This window comes from Alligator mississippiensis, chromosome 1, assembly GCF_030867095.1.
Source record: "Alligator mississippiensis isolate rAllMis1 chromosome 1, rAllMis1, whole genome shotgun sequence".
Lineage (NCBI taxonomy): Eukaryota > Metazoa > Chordata > Crocodylia > Alligatoridae > Alligator > Alligator mississippiensis.
In genome coordinates this window covers 240,902,066-240,919,983 of record NC_081824.1, presented here as the reverse complement: position 1 = coordinate 240,919,983, position 17,918 = coordinate 240,902,066, and the positions used below count along the sequence as shown (strand labels likewise).

Below are 17,918 nucleotides of genomic sequence, written 5' to 3'. Positions count from 1 at the left end.
TACTGTAACTTCCAGCTCCCTGTTTGGGTACACCCTGGGGAAATATACAACTATTTGCCCATGCAATTTTGTATATAAAAGGTACGGACTACTCAACCGCATAATTTTGCATAATTTAACCCCAACAAACTCTGTGCCTCCACCTCTGGGGCTCCCCGCACTCCAGCTGGGAGCCCCATATGGAAGCACTGAGCACAGTGGTGTGTGACTGGACACCTGTTAAGTGGGGAGGGGAGCTCCTGCCTGCAGGAGGGGTGTGGATGTGGGGTTTGTGGGTGGGTGTGGGCTATATGCCATCAACCGGGTCAGGTTGGCAGGCTCCCTGCCTCCATGTGGGGCTTCCAGCATTCTAGCAGGAAGCCACATGGGGAGGTATGGAGCCCACACAGCCCAATGGTGTGTAATTCCGTGTCTCCAAATGTGGCTTCCCACTGGAGTGCTGGAAGCCCCTTGTGGAGGCGTGGAGCCAGCTCAACACAGTGGCACACACCTCCCACTTGCAGTGCCATGAGCCCCATGTGCTGGCATGGAGCCAGCCTCATCTGGTTCAGAGGCACATACCAGTAGGCCAGACTAGGCTTGCTTCTGTGTGGGCCGGGCCCCGATCCCGCCGCCAAGTGCGAGCCGGGGGGGGCGATCCGCGGCCCGTCTTTTGCGCACGCGGGCTGTGGCCAGCAGCCCGGGCACGCGGGGTCGGAGAAAACCAGTGGCGAGCTAGAATTGGTCACAAACGCGTAGTGGTTGATTGAAAAGATTGTTTACTTACACCCAAAGATGGTAGTGGTGTAGGCTGGACAGGTTTCCAGGCGCAGCTCCGCTTAAATCCTCGCTAGAGGACTACGACAAAATCGGTTGCTCCCACAGAGTTGTTTAGGCTCCGTGGGTTCGAAAATTGGGTTTACAGGAAAGGGATACGTCTTGGATTGCGATTGGTGACGGGGAGAGGCTAGAAGCGAAAGCTCCGCGGGTTCGGTTATTAAGCTTGAGAGAGGCGCGTTGGGTCCGCAAGGGTCCACAGCGCTTGGAGATCTTCACACAGCACGAAGTCTCCTCCTCCTGGCGAGTTCTATCTCTCTCCAGCTTTCTCTCTCTCTCCCTCTTCCTCTCCGACTTGGGCGGAAACTACCCAAGCCTTTTGTACGGTTAGCAAGCCAATAGCTAGCTGCCATGTGTGCCTACATTTGGAACTGGCCAATAATGTGGCGCGAATCCAAATACAAATGGCGGGAACTCCTTTGCAACGTGCATTACCAGTATGCAAAAGAAATGCACCCTGCAAAGAAGCTGTAATTTGGCGGGAATTCCCCCGTTGCACCAGAGTTCTCTCCCGCAGCAGAGAACTCTATCGTGCAAAGAAAGCTACAATCGGTGGGAAAATAATTTAGCAGTGCCGAAGCGCACACAAACAAAAAACCACAACTTTAGGTTGTGACAGCTTCGTGCCACCGTGTGCAGCTTCTCGAACTCAGCCAGAGCTACACGCTGCTGTGGCTGTGAGCACCCCAGGGGCCTGCTGCTGCTGAGCTGCCAGCAGCAGGGGCTGTGCACCACTGGGGAGGATGTGTGGTGGGAGGGCCCACATATACCTCCACCCCAACCCTCCCTCCCACACACCCACAGTGGATTCCACTGGGGAGCCAGCATTTTATTTTTATGTCACTGCTAGAAATATGTTCATTGCCTGTCTACTTTTTCCATGAAACTACTTCTCTTTGCTTCTTCAACACAGAGCAAGATTAAAGTGGAAAGGGCTTAGGAAATCAAACCAGTTCCCAGGGACTTTAAGGAGCTTTGTACAAAATTGGAGGCATTTGGTCTCTTCTCCCAGAAATCCTTTTGAATGCCCTTCAAAATTTTCTGTAAAACTACTGTTTCAGGATATTGTGCTAGAAGCTGCAGGATAAGTGTTGAGAGAACAGCACAGTTACAACTGTGTAGTATAATTAGGGACCTACCTTAGTCACAGTGAGAGAAAGCAATTTTTGTGGCTTGGTCATGGCCTGAAGAGTGGATCTGTGTGGTCATTTTGTAGTAGCCCTGCTCCACAGCGCTGGTTGGAGAGGCCCCCGTGGAGAGAAGGGACGAGGGGGCAGCTGCGATCTTGACTACTGGCTATCCTTTGTGTGGTCCCCCTCAATGCTGATTGGCAGAGGGGCACACTGAGGCAGCCGCCATCTTGGCTGCTACCCTTCGTGTTGCCTTGCCAGCTGGCACCTTCCTGTCCTGAGTGGGCTGCAAGGTTGGGTCATAGCAGCAACAAGGACCCTCTCCCCAACACACACCTTCACAAACCCCCCTCACACCCTGCCCCACAAATCTCTCCCCCATACACACCCCACACCCATACAAAGTACCTGCATATATTTCTAAAGAAGATTCAAATAAGTTTATATTTAGTTTGCTTTTTTTTTTTTACACAAATTAATTAATTTTGCATATTTTTAATTTTTTTCTGTGCATAATTGTGAGTGTTTCTGTGCATAATTCTCTGGGGTGTATTTTGGTGCATGGTGAGAGAGGCCCATGGCTCCCACAGGCCAGACTATATGTTAGCAGGTTTTCATGGGTTGCTTCTCCTGCAGGTCCACCTTGCAGTGTATCCGTACAATGGAGTGCGAGTATGCACTCTGTTCACTCTTTGTCCCAGGAGATCGGCAAGTCGTCATAGGAACCAAGGTAACAATGCCTTTCCCAGGTCTCCCTTTGCAGAATGAGACTCAGCCCTTGTCTGGGCTAGAGGACCTTTCTAAATGTTCCCTGCCATTGCTAGTTCTACCTGTTTTATCAGCATGGGTGGCTGGAGTGGAAACAGGTTGTCTGGTGATTTTAATGCTGCCCTGGAGCCATGTATAGAGTGGGTCTGATTGGCCTGGGACTAACAATGCCTCTGACTGTCAATCCCCATTTTGCACCATGGCTCTCATTAGCACTGACTGAGATAGGTAATCATGGGAAGTTATAGAACAGGTCCTTTAGTATAAATGGGGTTCCTGGAAACTAGCAGTGTCTAGTGGCCATGATAATGCTCTGGATGAGGGCTTTCAGTTTCCAGGAGTCAGCAAGTTAGCGTGGAGGTGCATTATTTTATTTGGACTTGTTTGTAGGAAGTTGCCCAGGCCTGGAATGACTGGGGATTCCATGAGCAGGTGGGTGTGGTGTTGTGCTGAGCTGCTGGATGGAGAGGGTACATTCCTCCTGACTGCTTATGACAACCCTGCCATGTTGCCATGGGGCTCCTTTCAAGCATCATAAACTCCTTGTCTGGGGCTTCTTGCCTCATCTTATATGTCTGCCTTAGCTGGAGTCTCTACTGCTGGCAGCCATATTGCCCACTGGGGTTCCTGCTCCCATGACCACCACTACCTGCATGTTTGGTACTCTTTCATCAGTCCTGGCACCTTCCCCAGTTTGTGGCTCCTCCCTCCAGGCAGCTTGGGGACCTGACTAGTGTACAGCACCTTAGCCCAGGCTGACGTGTGCTAAAAGCCAGTATGTGCTGCTGATTTGCTGCCTCCTTCATTTGCTTCTCCCAGACAGGGAAGCTGCAACTGTTTGATTTGGCCTCGGGGGGTCTTCTGGAGACGCTTGCTGCTCATGATGGGGCTGTTTGGTCCATCTCTCTTTCACCAGATCAGGTAACTCAGCCTGCTTACAACCCACAGCCTGTGGAAGCCGCTTGTCTCCTTTCTTGTTTTATTTGTATGTGGCCAGTCTCCTGTATTGCTTTTTACCCTGATTTGAACCTCTGCTTATTTGATAAGATCTATTTTGGAGCACCTTAGTTGATTGGCAGGAGTACGTTTCCCCCTTTAATTTTTAATGATCATATCCTAAATCAGCAGTTCCATTATTCTTCTCAAGATTAGTTTTAGGGTGACAACCCTATCGTTGCTTGGGTTCCCCCAGTAGGCTACTCCTCCATGACTAGTAGGGTAGCTCTAGTGTAGTGTTTAGGTCATAGGAGTGTTCCTCCTACCTAGTGAACACACACACATCCACTGTCTGCTGCAGTTCAGTTAAGTTCAAAGTCTGCCCTGATAGGATTTCTTGTCTGCCAAAGCCTGTGGAGTCTCCTTCTCCCAGCAAGGAGGAAAGGGACGTTTCTTGCTCAGGGTTCCTTGCTGAGGTACCACAAGATTCTTTGTTTGAACACCTATGCATGATTCACAAGATAAACTCAGAAATTTCAAATAGGAATCCCCATTTCACAAACGTTCTGACCCGGTGTGGTCTGAGAGCTTGCTAGACCTACCCCTAGGGTATTTGTCTTGTTGCAGGCATGACAGTTCTTATGGTCATGGAAGTGCTGTGTCTTGGCTTTAATTTTAACTTGTGTTCCCCTGCAGTGCGGCTTTATAACTGGAGGTGCTGACAAGTGTGTCAAGTTCTGGGAGTTCGAGCTGGTGAAGGATGAGAACAGTGCTCAGAAAAGGTGAGAGAGGGAGAACTGATTCTGTACCCAACACCCAGCTACTGCAATCCATTTCACTGCTTGATGGTCCAGCCTTTGTTTTTTTTTTTTCCTCAGCACCTTATGGTGGGTGGGTGGGTGGGGTTGTGTGTGTGTGTGTGTGAGAGAGAGAGAAATGCAGCACGAACAAGATGTAATCACCAACACTTCTGGCTGTTTGTCAGGCCAGGTAATGTCCTAACCACTGGGCTATTGGCTTTTCTGGGATGAGGCTGTTCCCCACACGCCTTTCCCCCCTCACCGTGTCACTCTGAAAGGTTTTTGAGAGTCCTCTAGGCTGGGAATGGACCTTCCTGGGCCTTCAAGTTCGTGTCCCTGTAAAAAAACCCTTTGTCCAAAAGTGTCCTTCAGATAATCCACTTCCAACTCCTTTTCCCCATTCCCAAAGACCACAGCTGCAGAACACCCACCACAGACTGAGTCCAAAAATCCCTGCAGTGCTCCATGTTGCACTGGTAGGCACAAGGCAGGGCATTATTAGGTAAAGCATACCTATGTGATCTTAGGAGATGGACCTCTGCCTATGCTGCTCCCAAAGATGTCCCTTTCCCTCTCCCTCAAAGTCTCCTGCCAAGCTGGCGAGGTGGATTGAGGGGTGGAATTCCTTCTCAAATCACAGGCCAGGAGACTTTTTTATTTTCCATCTGCACCACAATGAAAACAAATTTTGAGACCTCAAAGCTTTCCATGAAATGGCTTGGTTTTCTGGCTGCCTACACTCCTTGCTTCCTTGTTCTGTTGCTGAAGACTGGCTTGTTGAGTTCTCTTCACAGCATCCCATAGCACGCCAGCCATTTCCTGCACTAATAAACTTCAGTTGCTTCCTATCCCACACCATGCTAGCTCTGCTCTGCTGGAGTTTTGCATTCTGTGAACTGGCTCCCTGCCATGCTGGATCCAGGTACCCCCTGATCACTGTTTCAGAATTTCCTCGTACTTGCAATCAGATTTTCTCAGTGGATATGATGACAAAAATCTGTATGCCCAGAGTTCCAGGTTCCTTTTAGATCTTGCTTCATTTCACATCCCACAGAGGAAGGTGATGCTGCATGCTCTACTAAGTTAATTTTCCTGTAGTGTGGGGTGGACTAGTGTTTGTACCCTGGGGGCTCCAGGTGCAGACAGGGAAACTCTCTTCCTCTTGGTTGCTGTTAGGTTGTCCGTAAAGCACACCCGTATCCTCCAGCTGGATGAGGATGTTCTCTGTGTACGGTACAGCCCCAACCAGAAGCTGCTGGCTGTCTCTTTACTGGACTGCACTGTAAAGATATTCCACACTGACACACTCAAGGTGAGCCCTTGCCAGGGTTATGTGGGAGCTGGCACGCAGGACAGTGGGCAGAGTTTGCTAACAAAAAAAGTTGTTTACCTGCTGGGTGCTATCACTTTATTTACTGGATGATGCCTGGCACGGTGTCGTGTGGCTGGGGGAGGGAGGGAGCTGGAGGGGAGTTCCATGACTGCTCACTCTTTATTAACAAAAATATGTTTAAAAGTTTGTCTGTTGCTTGCTGAAGACAGTCTTTTTTTGTTGTTGTTCTGGGAAGCATTGGGGCCCTTTTGGCTGTGAGCTTCTTCCAGCCCAACCTGTTTGGCATGGGGCCAGTGGCATTGTTGGTGGTTCCTTTGCCACTCCACACAAGATGTCTCATCCCCTGCCTGTGTCCATTGCATGGGGGTCCTGTGATTCTTGCCCCAGTGTGAGTGTCTGTGGGATGAAGCAGACCAGCATGAAGGGGTTTAAGGGTTGTTCAGAAAACACTGTACATGCTCCAACCCAGTAAATCGGCAGAGAGAGACACTTCTCTGCTTATGGGTAGTGGTCTGAGGTGCTGCTTCTAACTTTAGCTCAGATCTTTTTCTGTTGATGTTGGCTGTGTAAGTACTGACCAGCTAGCTCCCTTCAGAATAAGGATTCTGGGGGATGTGGGAGCACTGGGGGTGGGTCAAATTTTTTTTTTCCCCACACTTTTTCAGCATTTCTAGTCAAGTGACATCTTCCCCCCTGTCTTTCCAGTTTTTTCTGTCCCTGTATGGACACAAGCTGCCAGTGCTCTGCATGGACATTGCTTTCGTGAGTAAAATGGAGGCTGTTTACAGAAGTCCTGGGGAGAGTCTGGAAAGGTTTATGGTGTGAGCTGAAATCAAGTATTGCTCTGCTCTCTAGAATGGTGATCTCCAGCTAGCTTTTTACTTAAATCTACCAGTAATTTCTTGATAGGACCCAGTACCTTCCTCAAAGGATTATAGGATTCAGGTCATAAAAAGAATCTGTGGATCTGTTTTTGGGTGGGGGAGAGATTGAACCACTGCTTTGCTGGACTTTTTGAATTTGTTGGGTTCAGTTCTATATATTGGTAGGGTCTGATCAGATCTATGCTTCAGGAATGGAATGGATTGGTGCTAGGTGGCAAACTGTGTGGTTCTCCACCCCATTCTCACAGCCTGGTGCTGAGAGAGTCTATTTCTGAAAAATGTCTGATCTATGTACACTGGTACTGCTTTCATTGTTTGCCTGTCTAGATTCCTCTTGTTGTTTTTTATTGGTCTGCTCCCTTCATTACAGTAGTCTTTTCCTATTTAGAGCTGCCACCCTGTAGTTCTGTTGACTGTCTTAACTTCAGACCTGTGCTGAAAACATTCCATGTCCTTTGCCTCTGTCTCTCCATTATGGCTGCTCTGCTGCTTCCTTGGACTTGACTCTAGAACTGCACTGACTGTTCAGGGCTCTGGGATTTGGTTTGTTTGAGACTCATTGTGTTCAAACTGTTTTATTTCTCTTCTTGCTTGCTTGGTGTAGGATGGGGCCCTAATAGCAACTGGCTCTGCTGATCGGAATGTGAAGATCTGGGGCTTGGACTTCGGCGACTGTCACCGTTCTCTCTTTGCCCACAATGACAGGCAGGTGGACCCGTACCTTCTGCATCCTGCAGGCCTTTCCTTTACAGACTGTTGGGAGTCCTTCTGCCCCCTGCCACTGTGTGGTGTGGCTTGAGCCTCTGCCTTGTGTGCAGCGTGGTGCACAGTGCTTATGCCCAGTCCAACAGAGTTTGCCCTGAGATCCAGTATATAATATGAGTGTTGGTGCCCCTGGCTCACCTTCCTGTCCTCAGTGCCTGGTCTCATTGCATGTCCCTTCCTGCTCCTCTCGTCCTGGCTGGTGTCAGTTCCCTCCTCACCCCTTGGCAGTTTGAATACAGCTGCCTAAACTTTGTCAGGTGGACAGTGCACTCAGGTGAGTGGAGACCAGAAGCTGCAGTAGCCAAGGTGGAGGTGTAGAAATGTTTTTTCTGGGGCATCTTGTCCTGAGCAGGATGGTGGTGGGGGCAGAGGCTTCTGTGGATGGGGTGTTGGTGTCAGGCATTCCACCATCTCTCTGCCTACCTGTACAATGGGAAACCTCCTTGTGCTCCAGTGTGATGTACCTCCAGTTTGTGCCCAAGTCCCACCTCTTTTTCACGGCTGGGAAAGACCACAAGATCAAGCAGTGGGATGCCGATAAATTTCAGCACATCCAGACCTTGGAGGTAAGAGATGTCGGATGGTGGCTTAGCCTGGGGGGAGGGTATTTCTGTTGGGCCAGCATCTTTCCCTCATGGGCTGGGGGGGCGGGTGTGGGATGCAGTGTGAGGAGTTTTTGCCTTTCACTTCATCTCTCTGACTTCTAGGGACACCACCAGGAGGTCTGGTGCCTGGCAATCAGTCCCAATGGAGACTACGTAGTGTCCTCCTCTCATGACAAATCCCTGCGCATCTGGGAAAGGACAAGGGAGCCACTCATCCTGGAGGAGGAGCAGGAGATGGTAAGAGCAGCCATCTGGCCTGGAGGGGTCTCTTGGAAGAGGCAGTTCCACCCCTGGCTTCTCCCTAGGTGGTAAATGCCCCAATCAACTGTCTCCCTCTCCCCACTTCTAAATGCCCTGCTGAGCCACAGGCTGTGCAGTTTCTGGTGGGCCGTGGCTTTCTTGTGTGTTCTCATTCTTACCCCTCTGGAAAAGCTTCATGCCTGAGCTGCTTGACCTTATTCATGTGCTGCATTCGTTCTTTTCTGCTGCAGCAAAGGGAAGCTGAGTATGAGGAGAACGTGGCCAAGGAAGAGCAACCTGTGGTGAGTTGAGCTGCCTGCAAGCAGAGCAGTAGTCTTGACTGTGAAGGGATTCCCAGTGTTTGGACTGGTGTTCTAGACAACATAGAAGGGATGTGGGGTGGCTCTAGGGGAGGAGAACAGGAGAGGGTAGGGGTCCTGCTTCCTTGTAGATCAGAGCTGAACCAGTGGGTACTCAAGGGAGCCTGCCATTAGAGATGTGGCTCTGGTGCTGAGATAGGAAACCAGATACTTGTTAAGTCTTGAAGTGTGCCCTGTGAGAGTGAAGGGCTCTGGCAGGGGGCCAGCTCAGACATTGTGCTCTGAGTCTGTCACCCCCCCATCCCAGGTTACATGTTACCAGTTCAAAGCTGTGCCTGGCCAGTAGTGCTGAATGTGAAAGTGTGTGAGGCTGGGGCATGTAAAGTTCATAAGCAGGAGACTTGGGTTCCCTTGTTAACTTGGTCAGGCTCTGTGTGTAGCCTTGATTTAGCTCAGCTTCCCTGTTTACCTTTCTGAATATTGAGGACAAACCCATTTACCACAAGAGGAATCGTACTAAAGCATTACATTTTCAGGACAGCTAAGTACCCAAGTAAATAGATACTCTGGGTGGAGGCATTTTCTAAGACAAGGAGAGACCCTGAACTTTAATCTACAGAAGGTAGCTTGGCTTTGGGGGGCAGGGTGAGGGGGGTCTGACTTGAGGACTGCATTAGACATTTTGCTGCCTGAAAAAAACAGCTGTAGCTTGAGATTTGCCTGGCTTCCTGTAGGTGGCTGGTGAGATGCAAGGAGAGACTGGCTTAGCGGGAAAGAAGACCATTGAAACTATCAAAGCGGTGAGTATGTAGGAGCATTGCTCATACTTTCCCTGATCTGACATATTGACTTATAGGCCCCAAGGCCTCCCTGGAAGGTCTGAGAGTGACTGGAAGGGTAGACCCCCAAGCTGTAAAGGCTCTGAGACGGGCTCTCCCCAGCCTTTCCGAATGCTTCCAACTCTCTAGCAGGGAGCAAGGGCTTGGGTTTGTCCAAGTGACATCTGGTTGATGTCTCCATTGAGCTTCTGTTCAAAAAAAAAAAAAAAAAAAATTGTTTGTATCCACAGAATTGCAGAGTTTCTGGTTCTTTACCACAAAGGCAAGCACAAGCTGTTTTAATGGGATGCTCCCCCAGGAGTGTAGAGTTTGCTATATACCACCATTATATTGTTCCGTCTGCTCAGGCCTCCTGCCTTGGCAGTAGCTCTTGGATGCATCAGGAGAAGGTAGCAGTGGTCTATAATGCCCCAAGACAACTGATTAATACTGCATGAGGGCACAGGTGCTTGCATATCCCCAGCACCTGATTGCAGCAGTGATCAGCCTCAGGATTAGCTGCTCTTAATTTAACAAATGAAACTATCTCTTTGTTCAAAATGATTCAGCCCAGCATCTTGCGTTTTTGGATGGAGGCAGTCACAGTGCATGGAAGGGTAGATGTTAGAGCAGGGGTGGGCAAAATGCGGCCTGCGAGCCAGATGCAGCGCGCCAGGCCATTCTATCCGGCCCGCGGAGTCCCTAAAAAATTTAGAAAGTGAATATCTGCCTCTGGCTGCCTGTCATGTGGCCCTCAGTGCCTTGCCAAAACTCAGTAAGTGGCTCTCTGCCGAAATAATTGCCTGCCCCATGTTAGAGTGTTCCAGGCAAGCCAGAACTCCATAATGCTGATTGGCTGGTGCTGGTCATGTGGCACGTGTTCACTGACCAACCTTGGTGCTGTGTTGGAATCCAGTGAAATACTCTTGCAAGGTAATAATCAATAACAGAGCTCTGTACATCCCTGTAAGGGCTTGAGCTCTGCTTTGTCTGGGCTTTTCAGAAAGTTGTTGCTTAGCTACTGAGATGCTGTTCTTGTGTAGGCTGAGCGGATCATGGAAGCCATTGAGTTGTACAGAGAAGAGACAGCAAAACTGAAGGAGCGTGAAGCCATATGCACAGTTGCTGGGAAAGAGGTGAGGAAACTAGGGCATGCAATGTGCCCAGTGAAAAAGGAATGTGTCTAGTTGGCCTTGTCTCATTTGGGGAGAAGTTTCACATGTGCATAAAGGAGACTCAGCAGCTAGAGATGGTAGAGACTTGCTGAATCAGCAAAATCGATTCCATGTGGAAAGAGAAGAGGAGTAGGGCTGGAAGGAATCTCATGGGGTCACAAATCTAGTCTAACTCCCTGCTCCAAGGCAGGATCATCCCTGACTTAACATCCTAGATAGGTGTTTGTCTAATCTATTTTTAAAAATTTTGTGAGCAACCCTCGCACACAACAACCAGGCGTAATGCCCCAAACCTCAAAAACAACCTGTAACTTGCCCCAGATAAAGCATGGGCGCTCTCGGCATCCTGCCACTACAAGGACAGGAAGTAGATTATTAAAATTTGCTCAGTATTGCTCAGGGTCCAGTAAGTAGTTGGACCCTACTCTAGTTTTTCATGTTGGAAGCTGCACTGGGGCGTTTGTCCTGTCATCTGGGTAGATTGTTTCACTCCAGTGTTCTGCCAGAGTCTTCCTGCCATTCAGCCAGCTGTTCTTTCTTGCCTTTGTCTCCTTGGTTGTATCAGAAGCTGTTGTGTACCTGGGGAGGACAGAATGCAAGTGAAAAGCGGCAAGAACTCAGATGCATTAAAGTTCTTATATTCTGGGTATAACTGTAGTTTTGCTCCTGAAAACCAGCTGTTCTGGGAAAGCATTGTGAGGAGTGGGGGGGGAGGTGATTGAGCATTATATTTTTTTCTGGAAACTGTCTGCACGTATGTTCTGTGTGTACACGTGTGATATGCACCTATCTTATTTTGACTTGTCTTTCTTTGCCCAGGTTCCCCTTCCTGTTAACCCTGTCCTCCAGGCTTATGGAAATATTTCAGTAAGTGGGATATTCAGTTCATGAATTTTGCTCAGATGTCCCTTGGAAGCCAGGGGCATGGGGCAGGGGCTTGGCAAATACCTTATTTCTTCACATACCATATTCACTTTTCCCCAAAAAATTAGCCATTGAAAATTGGGGTGCATATGTTATGCAAGGAAACTGATTCTGAATAATTTGGTTGAAGAGGAAAATGTTTTTTCTTCATTCTGCCTTCCCCAAAAAAGGTCCATGTCTTTCTTGGGGGGCCTGTGGTGTGCAAATAAATATGGTAAGTGTTTTTCAGTCCAGCAATTGAAGCAAATATTTCAAAGAAAATTCCATTTGGATCAACTTGAGATCCCCATGCATGCACATACACCCAAAAAGAAAATAAAAATCATTTCAGGACACAAGAAACATTTCACTTGTCCAAACACAAAATGTTTGGTTCATATTTGGGGCACTTGAATAAAGCAAAGAACTGGTACTGGAAGATGAGATGTGGGTACTATTCATAACATGGTGATGGTGGAATTGCAACATCATCTTGCTGAAGAGGCTGGTGGTCAGGGCACTTGCCCAGCATGTGAGACCTGCATTAAAATCCCGACTCTGCATGAGTAAGCATAGACTCATAGAGAAGGCACTCAGGAGGTCACATCTAGTCCAGCCCCCTGCCTGAGGCAGGACAACCCCTATCCAAACCATCCCAGACAAGTGCTTGTCTAACTTGTTTTTAAAAACTCTGGGAGCAACCCTCACCCACTTACCAGGTACAATTCCCAACAGATCAGAAAACACCCTTTTTAAAGGTAAAGCAGAATGTGAGGGCACTGTCTGCGTCCTGTCATTGCAAGGACAGGAGTGCTTATTTAAATTATGCTCGAGATCTGAGGAAGAGGACCATGCTCTTCCTTCCTGCAAGGAAGACAGTCCTGATCCTGGGGTAAAATTCTAGACACCCAATATGGTAATTGGTCTGAACCTGAGCACAGGAGCAAGACCCTCTAGCCAGGAACCTCCAAGTTTGTCCCAGGAGGAGAATTGGCACACTAGTCAAAATCCCTAGCTTCAACTGTTGCCAGCACCCACTACTACTGAGAGAGGTGGGGAAAAAAATACCAGAAATGAGGGGAGAATTTCTTTCCTGACCTTATAGTGCATGGCAAAGCCCAGGAACATGGGAAAAGCCAAACACATTCATTCTGCACTGCAGCCTGGGACCTGCAAACACAACTCCATACATCCCACACCCTGACTGGAGAGTTAGAACTGTCTTTTCTGTCATCCTGTACCTTCCATAAAATTACCCCAGCTTCTTTAATCTTTCATAATGAAGCTGGTTGTGGTGCTCCACTTCAGTCTCCTGCAGCTGAGCATGGTCTTCTTCATTTTCCACCTGTTTGGGTTATAGATCTCTTTTTTGGTCTCTGAGCATGCTTCAGGTATTGCTACTTCCTAAATCATCCCTGACCAATGCTTGTCCAGCCTCTTCCTGAAAGCTCCCAATGTAGTCTCCTTCAACTTCCCTACACAACTTTTGCAGACTTTTGCAGATTTTCCTAGGAGCTAATTAGCAATGGACCTACTCCTTAGTCTTCCTTATCTGACCAAAGTACCGTATTTTCTCACGTGCATGTGCTTCAGAATAAGACGCACCTTGTTTTTGAAAGGCTTGAATGAAGAAGAAAAATTTATTTTCTTATAGTAAATAACTGAGTAACAGCAGCCGGGGAGCTGAACTTGCTCTTTGTTATCTACTCTTTGTGGATTAATTTACTTTTTTTTCGGCTGCAAAAACAAAAGTAACTGCTCTTACTATATAATGCGAGCGCTTGGTTTCCAGCAGCTGGTTTTTTTGGGGGTGAAAAAAAAAGTGAATGTGATTTGTAAGAAAATATGGTATTTATGGAACTTCCCTCACCATGTGTAACATCTTATTTACCTTTGCCTCCTTGAGTTTGTCCCTGCAGGTTCTTGCAGTTTCTTAGTATACTCTCTTAGTGACCTGCCCATCCTTCCATTTTTGTGTATGTTTTTCTTTTGATTTTTGAGGCATCAAAGAAGCAAATTGTGCAGCTCTGTAGGTTCTGCTGTGCCTCCATCATGTCAGAATAACTTGTTGAGCTTCTAATAGCATACCTTTTTAGAAACTGCCATCTTCCCAGGGCACCTTTATCTTTCAGTCAACTCATGAAATTGGGTCTAGTATTTCCCCGAGTCAGTTAATATCCACCCGTGTGAAATTGAGTATGTAGGTTCTGGTGACTTCTTGCTTTCACAGTGTCAGAATTATGAATTCTGTCATATTGTAACTACTTCCTTCCAAGCTTCCCATCACCTTCATAGTTTCAACCAGTTCTTCTCGACTGGTCAGCACAAGATCCAAGATGGGGGATTCCTTACTTGTATCTTCAACGTCTTGGATCAGAGAGTTGTCATCCATACAAGTTAGGGTCTTGCCTGTTTTATTTCCAGCAGATAGCTGGAAAATGTAATTCTCCCCTTAGTACCATCTCACTACTATTGGATAATGTTGACATTTCCTCGAAGATCGCCTCATCACCTTTTCTTGGCTTGGTGGTCTATAACAGATTCCCACTTGTAATACTACTGAGGTACTTCCCCTCCTTTATCTTTTACCCACATCCACTCGGATCTGCTACTTTCTTCCTCCTGACTAGAGAATGCATATATATATATTTTTGACATACAATGTGGTATCACCTCCTTTTTTCTCAAACCTATTCTTTCAAAACTGAATGGATCCCTCATAGTTGATGTTTTAGTTGTAAGAGTTGTCCCACCAAGTTTCTGTAATACCAATTCATTCATAATTTTCTTCACAGGCTATGACTTTCAGATCCTCTTGTTTGTTTCCCATATTCCTTGCATTTGTTTATATGCATCTAAAGTATTTCACACTTTGACCTACTAGTTTCCCTCTTGCATCCCTTTTTTCATATTCTGTGGCTTTCTGGCCCTTCCTGAGTCAAGTTGCTTCTTCTGGTCCTCTTCCCTCTGTATTGTTTGCTCTGTGGCTAGAGGGTTTTGTTCACCATCCCCCAGGAAGTTCCCCTTTCTAAGTTGGCCAGGTGAAGCCTAGAGCTGCTCTTTCCAGTCCTTGTCAGATGGTTCCCATCTCTTGATAGCAGTCTTCCTCCCTGGGACATCTGCCCATTGTCAAAAAATCTAAATCCTTCCTGATGACACCATATTCTCAGCCATGTGTTTACTTCCCTGGTGTATTGCTTCCTATCTGGGACCGTATCTTTGGGGAGGATTGACAAGAATGCCACCTGTGCATCATGCCCTTTCATCTTCCTACCTCAAGCCTCATGGTCTTCTCTGATCTACTCAAGTGTTTTTCCTGGCTATATCAGTGACATAGACAAGAAGGAAAGGATCTGGCCAGATGAGCTTTGGCAAGCTCTCTGATGTCTTGGATATGGGGTCTACACCTCATGAGACCCCAGTTCCAGATGACAAATAGGCAGTTTCCTCCTCTGCAGGAGGAAGTCCTCAACCACCACCACTCTCCTTGTTTAGGTGGTCCTAGAGCCCCCATCCCTATGGCCCTGCTCTTCTCATCTACCTTCTTCTTTATTTCTTCTCTGTCTCCCCAGAGACTGCCTTTACCCACCAGGCTGAAAAGTATTTGGGAGTGAATTTTGCTCCCATTGGTGAGGTTCAGACTTGTTTAATACATATCCACTGAGACACAGGTCTCTGCCTTCCAAGGTAAATGTGACCTCTAGAATATAGGATTTTTCTCACTTGATGAATACTTTAATTATCCCATGCGAAGTAGAAAGCCTCACAGGAAAGATTGAACACCCCACCCCATGACAGCCTGGTGTTATAGCTCAACATCCCTGGGAGGTGGAAGATATGGCATTACTGTCTAGGTAGAAGAGGGATTTGGATCTGGGTATACTTTTTCCTGAGTGAGTGCTCTAGCTTATAGGCTACTGGTAAATGGGGGTGGGAGGGGGAAGGTACTACCTTCACCAAAGCAAAAGCACGCAATGCCAGCAGGTCCTTTTTCTAGGCTCAGACTTTTGTGAATGGAGACTTAGGTTCCAAACAATGGGCACACTGAAGTTCTTCAACACCCAGAAATACTTTATGGGCTCGACATGTCAGGCCATGGAGAGTTGTTGCCCACTATAGATCCGTCATCATTGTGTTGGTGTGACCCAGGAAGCAGGAACTGGAAGCCAATAGATATTATGGTTCCTGGCACTTTCTTCTCTTAGTGCTGCAGAATGCAGAGCTCAGAACAATCTTGATTTCTGCGTTCTGGGAATTGTTTGTAAGATCCACAGTGTGTATGCATGAATTTGTGCTAGTATGTCAAAATAAAACGCATTCTTATCTTGCACTTGTGGTTAGGTTACACTCAACAGTTTACGTATGGTAAACAAATCTATAAAGCCTATACTCTGCGCTCAGAAGCACTGCATATTTCCTGATTGCCAGCTGAGTGGAGCTAGTTGCTTCCTGTTTCTCTGAATTCTTACTGTGTTTAATATGTCTTAAAAGTGTTCCCTGCTTTCCATAACTAGATGGAATTGGAGTGCAGAGGACATGTTAATGTACAGCTCACGCTCTTTCCTTCTTCTGTAGCCCTCATCATATGTGCTTGAAGTTTTCAAGAAAGTCAAGTCAAGGTGAGTTGCAAGAGGCTTCTTGCTGAGTGGGATCAGTGCTTGAGTGTTGGCCTTGGTTCCTTTGGAGAAGCTGCCAGTACTGGAGATGGGCAAGAAAAGAAAAACTGGAATGAGTGTTGTTAGCAGCTGTGCTGCTGGGGAAAATAATCATTCCCTCCTTAGTAAGAGCTGGCTGAAACTTCGGAATGTGTTGGACCCGCAACCCATGGTGTCATGGAAGGGAGAGCAGCACTGAAAACTTGAGGGAGGGAGGTATGGAAGGTGCAGAGCCTGCTAGTCTTCTTTCCACAAGGCAGGATTGTCTACCAACCTGCTCCTTGCTCTGGGATGTGTCCAATGAACCACGTGTTCTCTGACCAGTGCTGGCATTGTTGGCTCCTTTCCCTCAGACATGGCTGAGCAGTGACAGTCCTGAGAGTTACTTTGCACCATGTGCCATACTTTGGGGAGAAGGAGGAGGGAAGGATATTTAAGTCTCCTGGACAGAGCAGTGGTGGCTGCTCAACATGGCCACTGTGCCAGAGCCTCCCTGCATGGCATTGTTTTCCTCCATTCTGCGTTAGGACAGTGGCTGCTTTGTGTGTGGATGGACTTAATCACCCCTGTCCCTCTCCACTTTCCCCTCAGTGAGGTGGAGAAGTCTCTGCTGGTCCTGCCTTTCTCATACATCCCTGACCTGCTCACTCTCTTCAACGAGTACATCCAGGTGGGCACTGAGGTGGAGCTCTTCTGCCGTGCTCTCCTTTTCCTCCTCAGGTGAGTCACAAAGGGTGTGAGTCCAGCACTTACTGCCATCTGACACTTCTGTGTCTCCTGACCCAATCTTAGGGGGTGAGCCCCTGTCACATTTAAGGCAAACAGTTGGACTGGCTGGCAGGTCATGGGCTGACTGGGTCTGAATGAGCCCTTTCTAGCCTCAATTGTGGTGGCAGTGGGGTGGTGTATGCTGCCAGCCAGCCCTGCTGCTCTCTGCTGGTTCTGTGAATAGGGACTGGGGATGTGTCTTTGACCTTCTGGGCTGAGCCAGCACTTGCCCTAGCCCCATGATCCTTTGAGCCCCTGCTTGAGAAAGGGTTGCTCTATGTAATTAGAGCTTGCTTTGTCTGCTTTTTTTCCTTCAGGATACACTTTGGACAGATTACAAGCAATCAGATGCTTGTGGCAGTGATAGAGAATCTGAAGAAAACCACCATCTCCAAAGTCAGTGAAGCCCAGGTGAGTGCCTGCAGCAATACCCTGTGCTTCTGGTTGTGTTTCCATCTGTATCCAAAGCCTTCTCAGTACTCTGTCCCTTTCCCTTGTTTCTGTAGCAGGCAGGTTCCTGGCTGTGGTACAGACAGGGGCTCTGTTATCTTTTATTTGGATTTTTGTTCTCCTATGCAAGTGTCCTGTTTATGCAGGAAAGACAAAATCCTCTTTTTGGAAACGAAGCCAGCTTTGACTTGGATTTAGAATTCACAAGTAACCCAGACTGTGGGGAGATATTGCAGATTCCAGCAATCTAAGTTTCAGAAAAGGGAGAAGATTGTGACTTGTCAGAGGCACGGAGCAGAGGCTATAACTGCCACCATGCAGTAATCCTTGTTTTGAGTTGGTGCTCAGTTCTGGTTTGTTCCTCTGTGCTAAAAAGAAGTTAGCAATTGGATTGTGTTGTGTAGATCTGTAGACTTGTTTGGTTGCTTCTTGCCCAGAGAGGGTGAAAAAAGCCACTCTGATGTGCCAGAGAGAAGGGATTCCTTAAGCAAGTGAACTCTTTGCTACCAGGACGCTAGGGCAATGCCCAGCATTGTGTTTATGTGTCTCCAC

The 17,918-nt window shown here is 47.7% G+C and overlaps 1 protein-coding gene across 2 annotated transcripts in view; it reads left to right on the top strand.

Moving 5' to 3' along the window:
* Nucleotides 1-17,918, top strand: part of WDR3 (WD repeat domain 3) — a 30,921-nt gene that overhangs the window by 11,968 nt on the left and 1,035 nt on the right. For both annotated transcript variants that reach the window (XM_019496171.2, XM_006269376.4), the window contains 15 exons: nucleotides 2,583-2,676; nucleotides 3,534-3,635; nucleotides 4,347-4,432; nucleotides 5,627-5,762; nucleotides 6,489-6,545; nucleotides 7,272-7,372; nucleotides 7,887-7,998; nucleotides 8,140-8,274; nucleotides 8,529-8,579; nucleotides 9,332-9,397; nucleotides 10,459-10,551; nucleotides 11,410-11,457; nucleotides 16,069-16,112; nucleotides 16,740-16,868; nucleotides 17,234-17,327. In XM_019496171.2, the coding sequence (XP_019351716.1) occupies nucleotides 2,583-2,676; nucleotides 3,534-3,635; nucleotides 4,347-4,432; nucleotides 5,627-5,762; nucleotides 6,489-6,545; nucleotides 7,272-7,372; nucleotides 7,887-7,998; nucleotides 8,140-8,274; nucleotides 8,529-8,579; nucleotides 9,332-9,397; nucleotides 10,459-10,551; nucleotides 11,410-11,457; nucleotides 16,069-16,112; nucleotides 16,740-16,868; nucleotides 17,234-17,327 (1,348 nt within the window). The remainder of the gene's footprint in view (nucleotides 1-2,582; nucleotides 2,677-3,533; nucleotides 3,636-4,346; nucleotides 4,433-5,626; nucleotides 5,763-6,488; nucleotides 6,546-7,271; nucleotides 7,373-7,886; nucleotides 7,999-8,139; nucleotides 8,275-8,528; nucleotides 8,580-9,331; nucleotides 9,398-10,458; nucleotides 10,552-11,409; nucleotides 11,458-16,068; nucleotides 16,113-16,739; nucleotides 16,869-17,233; nucleotides 17,328-17,918) is intronic.